We start from the raw sequence: 19,786 nt of genomic DNA on the forward strand, positions 1-19,786 counted from the left end.
CAGCACTATTTTCAATAGCCAAGACATGGAAACAACCTAAATGTCCACCAACAGAGTGGACCAAGAAGATGTGGTACATATACACAATGGAATATTACTCAGCCATTAAAAGGAACGAAATACTGGCATTTTTAGCAACATGGATGGACCTAGAAATTATCATGCTAAGTGAAGTCAGTCATACAATGAGACACCAACATCAAATGTTTTCACTAACATGCGGAATCTGAAAAAAGGACACAATGAGCTTCTTTGCAGAACAGATACTGACTCACAGACTTTGAAAAACTTATGGTTTCCAAAGGAGACAGTTTGGGGGGTGGGGGGATATGCTGGAGTTGTGGAATGGAAATCCTATACAATTGGATTGTGATGATCATTGTACAACTATAAGTGTAATAAACTCATTGAGTAATAAAAATAAATAAAACCAAAAAGAAAAAAACTAACTATGTGTGGTGACAGAGGTTAACCAAACTTACCGTGGTGATAAGAAGAAATTTTTAAAAAATAATAATACCTTTTAGAGCAGTCTGAGGTACACAGCAAATCTGAGGGGAAGGTACAGAGGTTTTTCTAACCCCTGCTCTCTGCACAGGCACAGCCTTCCCCATCATCAGCATCCTCCACCAGAGTGGTACCTTCCTTGCAGGCGATGAACCTATGTTGATACACCATTATCACCAAAGCCTATAGTTTACATTACGATTGACTCTTTTTTTTTGTCTTTTATCTTTTTTTTTTTAGGGCCACACCCACTGCATATGGAGGTGCCCAGGCTAGGGGTCCAATCGGAGCTACAGCTGCTGGCCTACACCACAGCCATAGCAACATGGGATCCGAGCTCCATCTGTGACCTACATGACAGCTCACGGGTAACGCAGGATCTTTAACCTACTGAGTGAGGCCAGGGATCAAACCCGCAATCTCATGGTTACTAGTCGGGTTCTTTAACCACTGAACCACTACAGGAACGCCTACATTACAATTGACTCTTGATGTTATATATTGTATGGGTTTGGACAAATGTATATTGGCATGAACCCATCATTATGGTATCATACAGAGTATTTTCACTGCTCTAAAAATCCTCTGTGCTTTACCAATTTGCCCCTCCTGTCTTTAGCCCCTGGCAATCACTAAGGTTTTTGGGGGTTTTTTATTGTCTCAGTTTTGTCTTTAATAATCTCTTTTGGTTAACTATTTGAAAAAAAAAAAAAGATTATGGCATTCACAAGGGTCTGAATATTTGCTTCACCCCAAAATACCTGTTGAAATCCTAACCTCCAAGGGTTATGGTATTAGTAGGTAGGGCATCTGGGAGATGCTTAAGTCATGAAGATGGAGTCCCCACGAATGGGGTGAGGGTGTTATAAAACAGCTCCAGAGAGCTCCCCAGCACCTTCGCTGGGTGAGGACACAACAAGGAGTCTGAGACCTGGAAGAGGGTCCTCCACCAGCCACATTGACCTTAGACTTCCAGCCTCTAGAAGTGCGAGAAACAAATTTCTGTTGTTAACTATTGCCTTTGGAATGGATTAGCAATGAGGTCCTGCTGTGTAGCACTGGGAACTATGTCTAGTCACTTATGATGGAGCATGATAATGGGAGAAAATAGAATGTGTACATGTATGTGTAACTGGGTCACCATCCTGTACAGTTGAAAAAAATTGTATTGGGGAAATAACAATTTAAAAAAATAAAAATAAATCCAAACAACAACAACAACAACAAAAAACCCAAATTCCTATTGTTTATCAGCTACTCAGTCTGTGGTATTTCATCACAGCAGCCCAAAGAGACTGAGGCAGCATTTGAGTAATATAAATGTCAACTGCACATTTTTTTTCCTTTGTAAACCTCAATTGCACATTTTTAAAACATCAACAGCACCATCTGTGAGCATCCTTCATAAGTGAAGAGACTGGAGATCTGAGAGGCTGTCATTTTCCCAGGATCATACAGCAAAGGCTGAGAAGTTGACTTGTCACAAGGCTTTGAGCCAGGTTTGTCACCAAGGCCCATGTTTTTCCTCATCAAGTGATTCCACCTTTATGATAAGATAAGAACTAGTTAATCATAGAACTCTAATTGCAACCCAGGTCAATCCTCTCTCCTCTTATTGGTAGCCTTCTTGAGGTTATGGAAAATGAGAAGAGGAGCCTCTCTACGCATTTAAATGTTAAGCACTAACATAGATAATGATGCAGGGAAACATCTTCATTTTTCTTAGTCACAGATGTGATCCCTTCCTTGGGAGAGGCCTTCCTGATGCCAATGATCTAGGAGGTTTTTTTTTCCTTGTTTTTTTTTTTTCTTTTTGGGGCCACACTCACAGCATATGGAGGTTCCCACGCTAGGGGTTTAATCAGAGCTACAGCTGCCGGCCTACACCACAGCCACAGCAACGCCAGATCTGAGCTGCCTCTGTAAACTACACCACAGCTCATGGCAATGCCGGATCCTTAACCCACTGAGTAAGGCCAGGGATCAAACCCGCAAGCTCATGGTTACTAGTTGGATTGTTTCTGCTGTACCACAATGGGAACTCTCCCCAGTGATCTAGGATTAAAGAAAAATCCTGTTGCTCTCAGACACTGGTAGAGGAAATGTAAAGTGTTACTGGCTTTTTGAAAAGTAATTTTGTAATATGTTAATCTTGCAAAATTTATCCAAAAATAACAGCAACCCCACACCTGACTCCCAAAGCACTAAAAGCACAGTGCATAAGAACATGTGCACAAAAATGCTTACCACAGTAGACATTGCAGCAAAAATTTGGAAAAAAACACAATCAAAGGGAGTGAGACATCTATTATGTGAAATAATATGCAGTCATTTAAAGGTATACAGGACAAGTGTGCCAAGACTACTCAATAGGGAAAGACAGTTTCTTCAAAAAATAGTGCTGGGAAAACTGGACAGCCACACGCAAAAGAACGAAATTGGATTCTCACCTTATACCATAGACAAAAATCAACTGAAAAATGGATTAAAGGAGTTTCTGCTGTGGCTCAGCAGTAATGAATCCAACTAGTATCCATGAGGATGTGGGTTTGATCACTGGCCTCGCTCAGCGGGTTAAGGAGCCAGTGTTGCCATGAGCTGTGGTGTAGATTGCAGATGCAGCTCAGATCCCATGTTGCTGTGGCTATGGTGTAGGCCAGCAGCTCAGCTATGATTTGAGCCCCAGCCTGGGAACCTCCATATGCCACAGGTGCGGCCCTAAAAAGACCAAAAAGAGGAAAAAAGAAAAGTAGGAGTTCCCGTCGTGGCGCAGTGGTTAACAAATCCGACTAGGAACCATGAGGTTGCGGGTTCGGTCCCTGCCCTTGCTCAGTGGGTTAAGGATCCGGAGTTGCTGTGAGCTGTGGTGTAGGTTGCAGATTCGGCTCGGATCCCGCGTTGCTGGCGTAGGCCGGTGGCTACAGCTCCAATTCGACCCCTAGCCTGGGAATGTCCATATGCTGCGGGAGCAGCCCAAGAAACAGCTAAAAAAAAAAAAAAAAAAAAAAGACAAAAAAATAGATTAAAGACTTAAATTTAAGACCAAGATCTATAAAACTCCTAGAGGAAAGCCTCAGGGGAAAATGCCATGACACTGGATTTGGCAATGATTTCTTAAAAATGACACCAAAAGCACAAACAACACGAACAAAAATAGACAAATGGGGATATATCTACTTTAAAACTTCTTTGTACAACCCTAAAGGTAATAAAATTCATTGAATTATAATAAAACTTTGGTTTAGTAATGGACACAACCAATAGTGTGAAAAGACAACCTGTGAAATGGAGAAAATATTTGCAAATCATGTATCTGGTAAGAGGATAAAATCCAGAATATATAAAGAAATCCTACAATTCAACAACTCCCACCCACCAAATAACTCAATTAAAAAATGGGCCAAAGACTGAATAGACATTTCTCCAAAGAAGGCATTAAAATGGCCAACAACTATTTGAAAAGATGCTCAATATCACTAATCATTAGAGAAACACCAATTAAAAATCACTAGATATCACCTCAAACCCAGTAGGACGACTATTATTAAAAGAACAAAAAACAGGAGTTCCCCTTGCAGCGCCGCAGAAACGAATGTGACTAGGACCCATGAGGTTGTGGTTTGATCCCTGGCCTCTATCAGTGGGTTAAGGATCTGGCATTGCCGTGAGCTGTGGTGTAGGCAGACGCAGCTCGGATCCTGCATTGCTGTGGCTGTGGTGTAGGCTGGCGGCTACAGCTCCGATTAGGCCCCTAGCCTGGTAACTTCCATATGCCACGGGAGCGGCCCTAGAAAAGGCAAAAAGACCAAAAAAAAAAATTTACCAAGAGTGTGGAGAAGTTAAAACATTTGTAGAGTGTTGGTAGCAATATAAAATGGTGCAGCCACTTTGGAAAGTGATATGGCGGTTCCTTAAAAAATTAAAAATAGAATTATCATATGATCCACAAATTCCACTTATAGGTATATTTTGCAAAGAATTGAAAGCAGGATTTTAAAGAGATATATTAGCACACCCATGTACATGGCAGCTTTACTTACAAGAGATAAAAGCAACAGAAATGTCCATCTATAGATGAATGAATAAACAAAATGTGACATATACACAGAATAGAATATTTTCAGCCTTAAAAAGGAAGGAAATTCTAATAGGCTACAACACAGGGAAACTTGAGGGCATTATGCTAAATGAAATAAGGCAATCACAAAAAGACAAAAACTGTATGATTCCGTCCTCGCTTAGGCAGCACATATACTAAAAAGTTGGAATGATACAGAGAAGATTAGCATGGCCCCTGCACAAGGATGACACGCAAATTCATGAAGCGTTTCATATTTTTTGCTTTTTGTATCCAACTAGCTTAGTTACCAGTATTTGTAATTTTTCCATTTATAATCATAATTGCAATTAATCTTTAACCACATTTTAGTATCAACTTTATGTGATCCTTGTTGAATGTTAAATGAATTTTGAAGACGTTCATGTTTTTAAATTTAGTGTTTATATAGACAATGAGAATTATTCAGTGAAGTTTAGAAAAATTAAAGCTTAATCTGGTTTCTTTGTAAAAAAATAAAATGAAAATGAAAAAAACACCTGTACGATTCCACTTATGTGAGGTATCTAAGGTAGTCAAATTAATAGAAAGTAGAATGTGGCTACCAGGGCCTGGAGAGAGAAGGAGTACATGTATAACTGGGTCACTTTGCTTGTACAGCATAAATTGACAGAACATTGCAAATCAATGGGTATAGAACTTCAGTTTTGCAACATGAAAAAGTTCTGGAGATCTGTTGCATAATAATGTGAATATACTTAACACCAATGAACCATACACTTAAAAATGGTTAAGATGGTAAATTGCATGTATGTGTTTTTTTAACCACAATTAAATACTTTTTTAACACAATTTTTTTTTTTTTTTTGGCTGAACCCATGGCATGTGCAAGTTCCTGGGCCAGAGATCCAATCCTCCATGCCACAGCAGTGACCCAAGCCACGGCAGTGACAATGCTGGATCCTTAACCCAATGTGCCACCAAAGAACTCCCATTAAGTACTTTCTTAATTATTAAAAAATAACTTGAAATCAATAATCACAGAAAGGCCATTTGAAATATCACAACAAAAAACGAGTTTGTCATAAGTTGCATCAAATAAAAATTTGAACTAAACACAACATAGCAAAAGGTGTCAGGATTTCTCTGAGGATTTCTTTAAGGGTAAAAAAGTATAGAAAAGAGGCTATACTATAATCCTATTTTTAAAAGAATCAGCTATTAAAATTTATGTATATCTATCTAGCTACATGATTACATATACCTGAGGAAAATTATAGAAGTTCACATAATTAAACTAACAAGGGTAATTAACAAGGGTATAGAGGGGAGGAAGGAGGGGGGGAGAAGAGATGGGAAAGGGAGAGTACAAAAAAGGAAAGGGGAGATTAAGCCCTTGTTGTTGCATCGTTGGCAATTATTTTCTCCCATTCCATAGGCTGACCTTTTTTTTTTTTTTAATGGTTTCCTTTGCTATGCAAAAGCTTCTAAGTTTGATTAGGTCCCATGGATTTATTTCTATTTCTATTTCTTTGGGAGACTGACCTAAGAAAAACAACTCATACAACTCAACGGCAAAAAAATAAACAACCCAACTGAAAAATGGGCAGAAGACCTGCATAGACATTTCTCCAAAAAAGACATGGATGGCCAATCAGGCACATGAAAAAATGCTCAACATCACTAATTTTTAGAGAAATGCAAATCAAAACTACAATGTGGTACCACCTCACACAGGTCAGAATGACCATCATTAATAAGATGGCAAATAACAAATGCTAGAGAGGATGTGGAGAAAGGGGAACCCTCCTACACTGTTGGTGGGAATGTAAATTGGTACAATCACTATGGAAAAGAGCACAGAGGTTCCTTAGCAAACTAAATATAACTACCATATGATCCAGCAATCCCCCTCCTGGGCATATACCCCGACAATAGTTTCATTGAAAAAGATACATGCACCACTATGTTCATTGCAGCACTATTCACAATAGCCAAGACAGGGAGACAACCTAAATGTCCATCAACAGATGAATGGATTAAGAAGATGTGTTACATATACACAATGGAATACTACTCAGCCACAAAAAGAACAAAATAATGCCATTTGCAGCAACATGGAGAGAACTAGAGATTCTCATACTAAGTGAAGTCAGGAAGAGAAAGACAAATACCATATGGTATCACTTATATGTGGAATCTAAAATATGGCACAGGAGTTCCTCTCGTGGCTCAATGGAAAAGAATACAACTAGGAACCATGAGGTTTTGGGTTCAATCCCTGGCCTCTCTAAGTGGGGTAAGGATTTGGCATTGCTATGAGCTGTGGTGTAGGCCAAGATGTGGCTTGGTTCTGGCATTGCTGTGGCTCTGGTGTAGGCTGGCGGCTACTGTTCAACCCCTAGCCTGGGAGCCTCTATGTGCCATGGGTGTGGCCCTAAAAAGAAAATGAAATAAAATAAGATAAATAAAATAAAATATGGCACAAATGAGTCTATCTACAGGACAGAAACAAACTCATGGACATAGAGAACAGATTTGTGGTCCCCAAGAGGTTGGGGAGGGAGTGGGATAGACTGGGATTTTGGGGTTGGTGGATGCAAATACTACATTTAGAATGGATAAACAATGAGGTCCTGCACAGGGAACTATATCCAATCACTTGTGATAGAACATGATTGAGGATAATATGAGAAAAAGAATGTGTGTGCGTGTATAACTGGGATTTGGCATTGCTGTGGCTCTGGGGTAGGCCAGAAGCTGCAGCTCTGATTAGACCCCTAGCCCGGATATAGGCTTGAAAAGACAAAAAAAAAAAAAAAAGTGAATTATGTATTATTTTTACCTAAGAACTAGACATTCATAATAAATAGGATGGGTGCTATCATCTTTCACCATCCAGCTTTATGATGGGAGTCTGAGCCCCCTGGTTAACTGATTTCTAATTTTTCATTTCTACTAATTAAGAAAATCCTAACTCATAACTATAGAATCTCAGGAATGGCAGCAAGCATTGGTGGATCTGGAAATTCAGCTTGAACAGGGACCTGAAAAAGACTCTGAGTGCTGCACCAGGCTTTACCTGGGCTTTCACCCAAGTGTCCTTCAAGCCCATTGCCTTCACCTCAAGTCCTGCTGACTCTCTCTTGCCCTCCCCTGTGTCTTTTCTTCCCCTGCCAGACCAGGGGAGGAGTTTCTCTGAGCAAGAAGAGGCTGCGCTTATATTACGTGGTCCATGCCAAGTTGTCCACTATGATCCAGGTTTTTGAAACTGAAAAAGGCAAAAAAAATGAACTCCTTGTCCCCACCGTCTGCTGTCACATCACGTTCCTTCTCAGAAGTATGAGCACAGACTCAGCCAGCTTGAGCAGGTAAGGGGAAAAGCCAAAGGACGAGAGGAAAAACCAGGACCAACATAAAGGGGCACTGATATTTCAAAAATATTAGCCTGGGGAGTTCCTGCCATGGCTCAGTGGTAAGGAACCCAATTAGGATCCATGAGGATGTGGGTTTGATCCCTGGCCTCCCTCAGTGGGTTAAGGATCTGGTGTTGCCATGAGCTGTGGTGTAGGTCACAGACGCAGCTCAGTTCCTGTGTTGCTGTGGCTGCGGCATAGGCCGGAGGCTATAGCTCCGATTCGACCCCTAGCCTGGGAACCTCCACATGCCCTTAAAAAAAAAATACACACACACACACACGTTAGCCTGTCACACCAACATCCTCAAAACTAAAAATCATAGTTTGCCCCTCAGATCATCTGGTTCTGACTATTCAAGATATGACTGTACCAATGAGCTATGCTACTTGAAAACGTGCAAAATTAGGAAAACAGCATTATCAGTATCATGAAGAAATGTTTTTCTCAAACCCCTGAAGTTTGAGAACTCAAGTGTGCCCTTTTCCTTTCGAGAGCCAGGAGAGCCCAATGCAGAAAAGCAGAGTATCTCAGAGGGCCCATTTCTGCCTGCAACAGGCGGAAAGCCGGGCTTGGTGCCTGTGATCCGCTTTATTCATGTTCGTTTACTATCTCCTTCAACTCTGAGTCAAGATCAGGAAGCACGCTGCTCCCACCAGCGGCTTTCTGGGAATAAAGGAATGGAGCCCAGTGCTCCAGTTCAACCCCACTTCCTCGCACAGCTCCACCAGCCCTGCTGCCCACGGAGCTGATGCTGCCAGAGCTGTTCTCAGCATACTTTTCCAGTCTCCACCAGAGACCACAGAATCCTAGCGAAATTTAGTCTCTTCTTCTATAACCTGAGTCCTTGGGTCTAAAAATAAAATGCCAGTGGGCACGTCTCCCTCACAGTACCATGCATAAACTGAAGGGTGATCTGTGCTTTGCAGGTAGTGGTTTCGTCTAGCCAAAAAGTAAAACACTGGAACCCACACACGTGATGGTCATAGCTCTTCCACACGGCATGCTATTAATACCACGCAGCATGCAACACTCATTTAATAACGGGGCTTTGGGGTTTTTTTGTTTGTTTTTTTATTTGTTTGTTTTTAGAGCCACAGCAACACGGGATCCGAGCTGCGTCTGCAACCTACACCACAGCTCATGGCAACGCCGGATCGTTAACCCACTGAGCAAGGGCAGGGACCCAACGGGCAACCTCATGGTTTCTAGTTGGATTTGTTAACCACTGCGCCACGACGGGAACTCTGGTTTTTTTAAATTATACTGGAATACAGGTGATTCACAAAGTTGTGTTAATCTCAGGTGTACAGCAAAGTAAATCAGCTATACATACCTCCATTCCTTTTCAGGTTCTTTTCCCAAATAAAAGAACCTGAAAAACCACACATACTGAGTAAATTTCCCTGTGCTCCACAGTGGGTCTCTGTTACCTTTCTATTCTGTATATATCAATCCCAACCCCGTAATTTATGCACCCTCCCACATTTCCCCTTTGGTAAACATAAATTTGGTTTCAAAATATATGAATCTGTTTCTGTTTTGTAAGTTTTGTTGTATCATTTCTATTAGATTCTACATATTAGTGATCTCACATATTTGTCTGACTTAGTATGGTAATTTCAGGTCCATCCATGTTGTTGTGAATGGCATTATTTCATGCATTTTTATGGCTGAGTAATATTCTACAATCCTCTATAGACGGACATTTTGGTTGCTTCCATATCTTGGCTATTGTAAACAGTGCTGCAGTGGACATGGGGGCACATGTATCTTTTTGAATTATGGTTTTCTCCAGATATGTGCCCAGGAGTGGGATTGCTGGATCATATGGTAGTTCTATATTTAGTTTTTTAGGGAACTTCTGCACTGTTCTCCATAATGGCTGCACCAGCTTACATTCCCAACATGGAGGGTTCCCTTTTCTACATATCCTTTCCAGAATTTATTGTTTATAGATAATTATTTTGATGATAGCTGTTCTCACCAGTGTGTGAAGATACATCAATGTGGTTTTGATTTGCATTTCTCTAACTAGTGATGTTGAGCATCTTTTATGTGCTTTTTGTCCATCTGTCTGTCTTTGAAGAAATGTCTGTTTAGATCTTCTGACCATCTTTTAGTTGAGTTGCTTATTTTTTTGATATAAAGACATATGAAATGTTGGTATAATTTGGAGATTAATCCCTTGTTGGTTGCTTCATTTGCAAATCTTTTTTCTCATTCTGTGGATCATCTTCTAGTTTTGTAAAAAGTTTTTACACAGCAAAGGAAACCATTAAGTTTAATTAGGTCCGATTTATTTTTGTTTTTATTTTCATTACTATAGGAGGTGGACCAAAAAAGATATTGCTGCACTTTATGTCAAAGAGTGTTCTGCCTGTTTTCCTCTAGGAATTCTACAGTGTCTGGGCTAACATTTAGGTCTTTAATCCATTTTGAGTTTATTTTTGTGTATGGTTTTAGAGAGTGTTCTAATTTCATTCTTTTACATGTAGCTGTCCAGTTAAAGCAGCTTCGTTGATAGTCACGTCTGCTTTCTCTTCAAGCAGAATAACTCGTGCCTGGATTTGCAAGCTTCTAATTAATAGCAGGCCTTAAACTCCTTTTGGTACATGGAATTCATTCAATTCTGCATGATGTCTCTGGGAACTTGGTCTCTTCTGTGATGTCAGCAATAATATTCATCTATTTTATTCTGTAATTTTATACTAAATTTTTAAATATTTAGTATAGTTTATATATATAGCTATATATATAAATTATATTTACTATAAAAATTGTGTATATTTATTTTTATAAATTTTATACTTAGTATAATTTTTATATATTTATATAGTATAAATTATATATTTATATTCATAATTTTATAAATATTTTATATTTATTCAAGAAAATAATTGGCTCATCAGAGAGGCCACTGTCCTTTGAAAATGTCACAAAGGCTTTCTGGGCTGCCATTATTTGACAAAGTTTCACAATCAAAGAACCCTTGGGGAATGGATTACTGATAGGGTGAAATCTGATTTCTTCCAGATAATCATTATTTTGCTTTCCTCTTGTGCAGCGTATGTGAAATCACTATATTTGCAGATATATTTATCTCAGAACATACAGATTTATACCCTGTGTGCACACTATCTTTATAGCAAAATTCTGAATTGTACATTGCTATTTATTATCACTATTTTTGAACCACTGATCCATTTCTATAAAATGGAATATAACACAACAGCTAATGTCAATACCTAGCCTTAAATTATGCGAAGCTTAGCAAAACTCCACAACATTAACATGTTAGCTGAGACAATCAATACATCGCATATACATTCCTTAAAAATGCAAACATTAGGAGTTCCCGTCGTGACACAGTGGAAATGAATCCAACTAGGAACCATGAGGTTGTGGGTTCAATCCCTGGCCTCACTCAGTGGGTTAAGGATCTGGCATTGCTGTGAGCTGTGGTGTAGGCCACAGATGCAGCTTGGATCTGGCATTGCTGTGGCTGTGGTATAGGCAGGCAGTTACAGCTCCAGTTGGACCCCTAGCCTGGGAACCTCCATATGCCTCGGGCGTGGCCCTAAAAAGGCAAAAAAAAAAAATGCAAACATTAGGAACACAACCATGGGAGTTCCCAAGTGGCACAATGGGTTAAGGATCTGGTCTTATTACTGCTGTGGTGCAGATTCAATCCCTAACTTGGGAACTTTTGCATGCTATAGGCATAGCCAAAAAAAAAAAAAAAAAAAAGAAAAAGAACACAATAGCACACATGTCTTAAAAAAACAGAGTTAATCTTACATTTCAAGTCTGTAAAAGTATGCAAAAATATCATCCCAGTGCTGACTACCTGACAGACCTCAGGGATGTTTGTTTTCAGCACACACTTTCAGAAACACCAGTCAAGTTGAGTCTTTCAGAAACTACTGGCTTAAGCACATCTAACCCTTACTTTGTCTGGGAATTTTTGAGGTACCCAATAATTACTTCTAGAAGTTTTTCAGGAGGCTTGTAAAGCTGCACTCAGCAATGCAGATTCCAGAAATTCTACTCTGGAATCTCCAAAGGTCATTTCGAAGGGAACTGCAATGGAAATAAGCTTTAGGAAAAAGAGAGATGCTTTTATGGAATCAGTATCTTCCATGCAGATCTCCCCCCTAGTCCACACCTGAATACTCATTTCCCCCCAAAATCTCACATCATTTAGTAAAACCACAAAGCTGAAAACCTTAACTTGAATACGCAGCACCACTAATTATCCTTTAACCTCCATATGCCACAATTCTCTAGTCTATGTGAAATCAATACATACAAAATTAAGTTCATGATCTTCCTCCAAACGGTCCCCTGATGGTATTCCCTATCATATCACAGTTCCATCATCTGCCAGTTCCACAATTTAAAAACGTTGGTTTTGCTGCCACAACAGTTATGCAAATAAAATTTAAAAGTCCATTACCTTACTATGTTGGGTAGTGTCTAAAGTAGTTTTAATTTTTTTTAAGTTTGCTCCACTAACCAGTAGGTAGCTAAGTAGATAGCTAAGGATTTTGAAAACCAATTTTTAGGAAGATAAGGCAAAAGAGTGTCTTCTGTTGGCATTCTCCCATGAAGAATCATGATTTTTTTAGTAAAAAATATTGAAAAAAAATCTACCAAGGTGTTCTGCAGCTAAATATGAACATTAGCAATCTTTTGCCAAACTTCAGATAAATGAACAGACATCAGATATAATGTTTAAGACTTCCATAAAGTCTTAAATCTTTAGTGTCTTCTACAACCTAGGTATATTAAATACCTACTTTGGGTAGGTATACTAGTGACTCCTACTTTGATTCATTCATTCATTTATTCAACAAATGCTGAGTGGCTGCTTCCTATGCCAGCCTCTGTGGTAGGTGCTAGAGGTAAAAAGCAGAAAACTTTGGTGCCTGCCTTGCTGGGGGAGACAAATCAGCTTGCTTGCTTGCTTTATTTATTTATTTATCTACCTATCTATTTATTTATTTTTAGGGCCGCACCCATGGCATATTGAGGTTCCCAAGCTAGGGGTCCAATCGCAGCTAGAGCTGCTGGCATATACCACAGCCACAGCAATGCCAGATCCGAGCCAAATCTGTGACCTGCACCACAAATCACAGCAACTCCAGGTCCTTAACCCACTGAGCCAGGCCAGGGATTGAACCTGCAACCTCATGGTTCCTAGTCAGATTCATTTCCGCTGGGCCATGATGGGAACTCCAATCAGCGTATTTATTTACTTTCTTTATATCATTATTACAAACTGTATGGCTATGCAGATAACACCACCCAATGGGAAGGATGCTGCTTGCATATCTTAATATGGCTGCAGCCCTGAAGTCTAACGCAGAACTTCCCAACTCAGCACTCCTGATATTTTGGACTGGATAATTCCTTGTTGTGGGGGCTCTCCCAGATGCTACAGAATGTTTGGCAGCAGCCCTGGCGTCCATGGACTATGTATACCACCCCTCAATGTGACACCCCAATACGTCTCCAGACATTGCCAATATCCTGGCACAAAACTGCCCCTGAATGAAGATTATTGGTCTAACAACAGCTGGTAAGCAGTAGAGACAGAACTAGGACCCAGACTCATTTTTCTCAAAACAACAATTTAGTTACAAAAGTCATGTGTGGTCATTGGCAAGATTCCAATCAAAAGCACATAAAAAGTCCCTCCCTTCTTCCTCATCTCTCTTTCTCGAAGGCTAACTACTGTTAAATTTGTTGTGGAGATCTTTTAAAATATACGCACACAGAGGAGGAACAAATGTTTTCTTTTTAACTCCTGTGATTGCTTTTATGTCCATTCAATTCTCTAGGTCAGTGTATATACATCCATCTCCATTCTTTCCTCAAAAGCCACAAAGCGGCCTCACTTATGGGTAGATCATAGTTTATGGAAGCTTTCCCCACTGGTGAGCATTTATACAGTCTTAGCTTTTTTTTTTTTTTTTTTTTTTGCTTTTTAGGGCCATAACTGGGTCATATGAAGGTTCCCAGGCTAGTGGTTGAATCGGAGCTACAGCTGCTGACCTACACGACAGCCACAGCAACACAGGATCCAAGCCGCATCTGCAACCTACACCACAGCTCACGGCAACTCCAGATCCTTAACCCACTGAGCAAGGCCAGGGATCAAACCTGCAGCCTCATGGTTCCTAGTCGGATTTGTTTCCGCTGCGCCACAATGAGAACTTCTATACAGCCTTTAATCTTTGGTTATTTCTAACAATGCTACATGGAAAAAGTTCTGTCATTAACATCCTTGTACATCTATCTTCCTACACCTAGACACGGACTTCCATGACACTGACTCTTAGAAGTAAATGCTGACTCAAGGGCATACATGTTTTAAATTTTGCTGGTTACTGCCACCAGACTTCCCTTTTCTCTTTACAGGCTGCCAAAGAATGAAATAAGATAATATATCCGAAAGGTCTGTAAGAGTGATGTATGATATATACCCCTAATTCATAATTAAGGCATTCTTGGGGTAGTTCATCTCCGCTATAAGTCTCCTTGTATGTTTTTTTAAGTTAATAAAACGTGTCTTGTATACCTTTTTTAAAGATCCTCTCTGCAGCAGTCCTTGCAGGGCTATTTTAAGGAACAGCCAGATTAAAAAGTGAACATAATCAACCATTTTGTAAATGAGGAGAAATGCATACTCTATCAACATTTTCCATGTGGCAAATAGGTATGCTTACCAATCATTATTTTCAGTATTACATAGATGAAAGGCAAAGGGTTTTGTTTTTTTTTTTCACTCCAGGATTTTCATTATATTTTCTATTGATTTGTATCACAGAATTATCGGATAAAGTTTCTCTGTAACTGATAGGCTTTAGTAAACCTAATTTAACATTTTGCGCTGACTCTCAGGACACTTGCAGTATGAAAATTACCTTAGGCAGTGTTAAATTTAGGTCCAGTCAATAATTTTCAAGGAGAAGAGACAACTTGCACACTTTAAAAGTCTGAGCATCATCAGATTAAATAAATGCAGAGTTCTCTATCATAATTTGACACCATAAACCTCTCAACAGGCAATAAATATAAATTATGACCTAGTATATTTACAGCGTTATGGAACATGGAGCTGCCTCAGTTCACTACAGCCTTATGACCTTGATAAGACTTTTGCAAAGTTCCTCCTTAGGACTGTCCAATTATGAATGACTAGTGGAGACTGGAAGGATACATGGAAATGGGAAGATAGCTCTATTTGTTAGGCTGGTGGGATAGAGCTTAGTTTCTATTGGTCTTAGGCTATTTGGGCTAGAGCTCACCACAAATTCTAGTTCCATAGTTACTGTCATTGGATCCTCTCAATGCATCCAGTTCATATGTGTGGGAAACTGTCTACTGCAAGTGTGGTACTCTGAGCAGCAACATCCATATCACCTGGAGTGGTTGTTAGAAATGCAGAATCTCAGGCACCACCTCTGATGCAGTGAATCAATGCCTATATTGCAACAACCTCCCAGAGGAGTCTTGTGTACATTAAAGTTTGAGAAACCCTGGTCTATAAGACTTAGAGCAGTGATTCCCAAGGGTGGGGAAAGGGGGAACAATTTTGTCCCCTAAGGCATATCTGACAATATCTGGGGACATTTTTGGGTGGGCACTACCAGTAGCTTGAGGATAAGAGGCCAGGGCTACTGCCAAACAACCTACAAGGCAAAGGACAATCTCCCATAACAAAGAATTACCCGGCCCCAAACTCAGAGATTGAGAAATGCTGACTGAGAGGAAAAACAGTTTTGCCCGATTACATATATATTCCATTAATTATAGAATAAAAAGAAACCAAATATCAAAAGTTCATATTCTTTCTGTCAGAATTCAAATATTCATATTTAATTTCTATTTTTATCACAAAATGGCTACTATTTTATAATATATTATAGTTCTATAATTTATTTTTAGAGTTCTATAATATATTTTACAGTTCTCCTTTAGAAGAAATGAGCACGAGGATCACTGAATTAAACACAGTTTGGAGAAATAATACCTTGCTTCCCCCAAATGGGACCAGAACATTTAAAAGTAAAATTTTAGTCGCAGGGCAGAAAAGGATCATTAAAAATAACCTCTTCTCTTGTGACTATAAAACTATACTTATGCTGCTCTGGCAAGCAGATTACTAAAGAACCAAATTGTTAACTTTTTTCTCAAAACTTCCAATATTTACCAACTCTCATTGTCAAGACATGCTTATTTAGTATTAAACTTAAAATTATATCTGAAAGAATTCTAATTCTTAAGGGAGAAAAATAATGCTATTAGAAGAAAAATGTTCTGTATTGAAATTACTGTACTAAAAACTCATATAAACTGATTATAAAAAATTACTTGCTAGATCTAATTTGTAGATTACAGGTTTAAACCAAAAAAAAAAAAAAAGCACCCTATTCTGACTGAAAACTTTCTCGAAGTCCCATGGATAGGCTACCTTTACAAAATCAGGTACACCTGAAATGAATCAGAAGTTCTACAAAGCCCTGCCTTCTGGGTGCTAAGTCTAGTTCATAGAGCATATTCAATATTTGCAAGGAAACAAAAACAGTTTTTCATTTCAAATTAAACTGTGTGAAAAGTTTACATTTCTAGATACTCTTTTGGATATAACCACAGCAAAAGCTGAGTAGACGGTCACTATATGTGTATTTCTATTAGCTTCTTACAATGTTAATGGAAATGACTAAAGGTGAGAAGAGAAAAGCCTTTCAAAGCTCTCATTTTCTGTGAGATAGTTATTTACTTTTCCTTTGAATGAAACAGAACTTGGCCACTATATACACTGAAAATAAAGTTTCAACCACACAACTACACAGCTAAGAAATATAACTGACTAATGACTCTAATTTCCATAAATCACTCTCCTTACCAGGTCAGGTCAGCTTAAAAGGCTTGAACTGTCTTAATGTACTAGTTTAATGATCTACACTTAATACAGATAAAATTGCTCTCTGAGCACCTTTCACAGCTCTGTGACCTTCCACCAGCCAAACAGTATGGCTGCTGACATATAAGACATTTTCTTTTCCTAGAGACTGGCTCACAGAAAACCATAAGGAAGAGTTATTAAGACTCTAAGAGGAATACAAAAACAATAAAATGTAAGTGTAAATTTAATTATGGTGCAAAGAACCTAAAATCCACCTACGATCACCTTCTAATTTTAAAGATGAAGAAATAAAGGATTAGCAAGGTTGAGCAATATGTTCAAGGAAACAGAGCAAATTAATGGCAGATCTCCTGATTGCAGACAGAACTTCAGCAGTTTTACACAGAAGTAGATTAACGCTGAGTAGCAAGTGTGCAATTCCATCATCCATTCAACATCACTTTCTTCTTCAAATGATCACTTATTAAGAGCAACAGAATCCTGGAATCTTAGAGCTGGAGAGGGAAGCCTTTAATGATATTACAGATGAGGAAACTAATATCCAGAGAGATCTTACTGTTCCATTCATTCATCCACAAACATTTACTGGGCTCCTACAGTAACCTAGATACAAAGTTCTTTAGAGCTCATGTGGGTGGGACCAAGAGAGAAGAAAATATAAATGTAATTCATGGAGTCCCCACAGTGGGTTTAGAATCGGGTGTTGCCACAGCTGTGGCATAGATCACAGCTGCGGCGCAGATTCCAGCCCTGACCCGGGAACGGCGGCCACCAAAAATAAAATAAAATAAAAGTAATATAACATGATGGTTATTAGAAGAGAGGTATTTACTAAGAAGAGTTGGGCAGAAAGGAGTTAATTAGCTCTGATTGTTTGGATATTATATTGAACCCCAAGCATAAAGAGATAGCTATTTATACCATTTAATCTTGGCTATAATGTTTCATACTAAAGCAGATGAAAAAAATTCCACTTTCACCAAAAGCGGTAGAGAAAACGATACCATTTTCTAGAGAATCAGGCACAGCAGCTGGCCTTTCACACATATTATTTAATCCTGAAAATGACTCAGAGGTAACCAGCTTCTCTCCACTTTGCAAAAAAGGAGGACAGCTGAGAAAATCTTATCTAAGTCAACATACAGCAAAGTCATAATTCGAACCCAGGTTTATCTGGCTCCAAAATCACATTCCTTTCTTTCTGTTAAACTATTAACTCTCTCTGCACAGGATTTTCTTTATTCATTTAAATCATCCTCCACGTTATTTCTCTAGTGTCTACGTTAAGCAATAAATTCTAGTCTTCAAGATCATCACTTCTTAGAACCAGGAGTCATAGTTTAAAAACCTTAAGGAAGGAAAGCCAAGGTTCTGCTTATCCCCAAATAAAGTTTCCTCACTCATAAAAACTGAAGCACTGATGTAATGACGTCAGCTTTTATCTCTTGCTTAAAGGATTCTTACCTTTCTATATTTGGATCACACTATAGGTGACTCCGTAGGTTAAAGTATTTTTCTTCAAGGTCTTGAGAGGGCTGACTCAAACTTTCTAAAGCTTTGAATTTTTAAAGATACTAAGCATTTTCTTTTGTTTTTTCTATTCCTGTCCAAACCCTTTTGACATAGAAAAGGCTGAAAAGAAAAAAGGAAAACAAAACAAAACAAAAATCTCTGTTCCAAAATGCTAAGGAGAGAGGAACCTAGGATGCAAATGGTGAGCCCAGGAGCCAGGGAAATCCACTGCCCAGCATTCTACAACTAACGCGTTTCATCTTCGGACAAAAAGAAAGACTTCGGGTGCTAAGGGACGAGTTGGGGAGGAGGACGAGGGGTGGGGGCAAGGGGTAGAAGATCAAATCCTAATGCCTAGTATTAAACTAAATGAGCCTCCGTTCTTGCCTGTGAATAAAATAACAATGTGGGAAGCCCAGTTGAAACCAAGAAAGGAAAGCCCTGCTGGATAACGACGGCATCTTTTACTGAAAAAGTTCTATCGAAGTACATACAAAGTCACCCAGCAATCTCCAATGATGCAGGTCAAGGAACAAAAGTCGAAGTGGCCTTTTCTCTGCATTTCAATGTATCTGACCATTTAAACTGAAAACTCAGACCAAGGCCCCAGGAGAAAATTTTAACCTCCTTCCGAAACAAGGTTTTCGGTTCGACACTCAGCCCCGCGGCTCTCGACGCACCCGCATGGAGCTACCCCGGCAGCCCCGCGGCCCCCGCCCGGCGCCACCCCAGCCTTCTGGCGTCCTGCCACCTGCTCGGAGAGCGAACTCCCGGGACCACCTTCCGCTGCCCAGGCTCACCTCTAGGCACGCCGCCCCCCGCGCTCGCTGGGCCCCAGCGCCCGGCCACCAGCTGAAAAAGGTTGAGGAAATGAAGCAGGTGGGGCCCGAGGCTGAGGACCTCGCGCCCGGACCCCCTCGCCGCCATCGCCCAGGACCCGCGTGGGAACCGCCTCCCCACGGGGAATGCGGACTCGGGGGATGGAGCCGGGAGTGTGGGTTATAGTCGAACGAGAGCAGCCGCTGCGGAAGCGCCGCTCCGCTCCTCAGCTAAGGCCGAGGCAGTCCGCACTGCCCCGCCTGGACTACCCCAGCGGGCTGGGGGCGCGCAAGGAGGCTCAGAAGCTTGGCCCCGCCCAAACCCCGCCCCCGGACGCCCCCTGTCTGGTCCCAGCCCCATCTAGTCCTCTCTGGCACCTACTCCGCTCCGCCCAGTCACTTCTTGGTCCCACCCTATCCGTTCTAGCTCCGCCTTTTCACTCCTGGCCCCGCCTCCACGCCCAACTTCTGTGGCGTTTGACTCTGGAGCTGAGAACCCCAGCAAGAGGAAGACCAGGGGATGGTATCATAGGCTGGT

The 19,786-nt window shown here is 40.2% G+C and overlaps 1 protein-coding gene and 1 non-coding gene across 2 annotated transcripts in view; one reads left to right on the forward strand and one right to left on the reverse strand.

Annotated features, from left to right (window-relative positions):
- CHRNA5 (cholinergic receptor nicotinic alpha 5 subunit) overlaps positions 1-19,543 on the reverse strand; it is a 42,477-nt gene extending 22,934 nt beyond the window's left edge. The window contains exon 1 of the mRNA XM_047796699.1: positions 19,231-19,543. Within this exon, the coding sequence (XP_047652655.1) occupies positions 19,231-19,357 (127 nt within the window). The 5' untranslated portion in view covers positions 19,358-19,543. The remainder of the gene's footprint in view (positions 1-19,230) is intronic.
- Positions 4,738-4,846, forward strand: LOC125137078 (U6 spliceosomal RNA). The gene has a single exon (XR_007137383.1). It is a non-coding gene; the product is annotated as a U6 spliceosomal RNA (small nuclear RNA).
- Positions 19,544-19,786: the final 243 nt, after the last annotated feature.

This window comes from Phacochoerus africanus, chromosome 9, assembly GCF_016906955.1.
Source record: "Phacochoerus africanus isolate WHEZ1 chromosome 9, ROS_Pafr_v1, whole genome shotgun sequence".
NCBI lineage: Eukaryota > Metazoa > Chordata > Mammalia > Artiodactyla > Suidae > Phacochoerus > Phacochoerus africanus.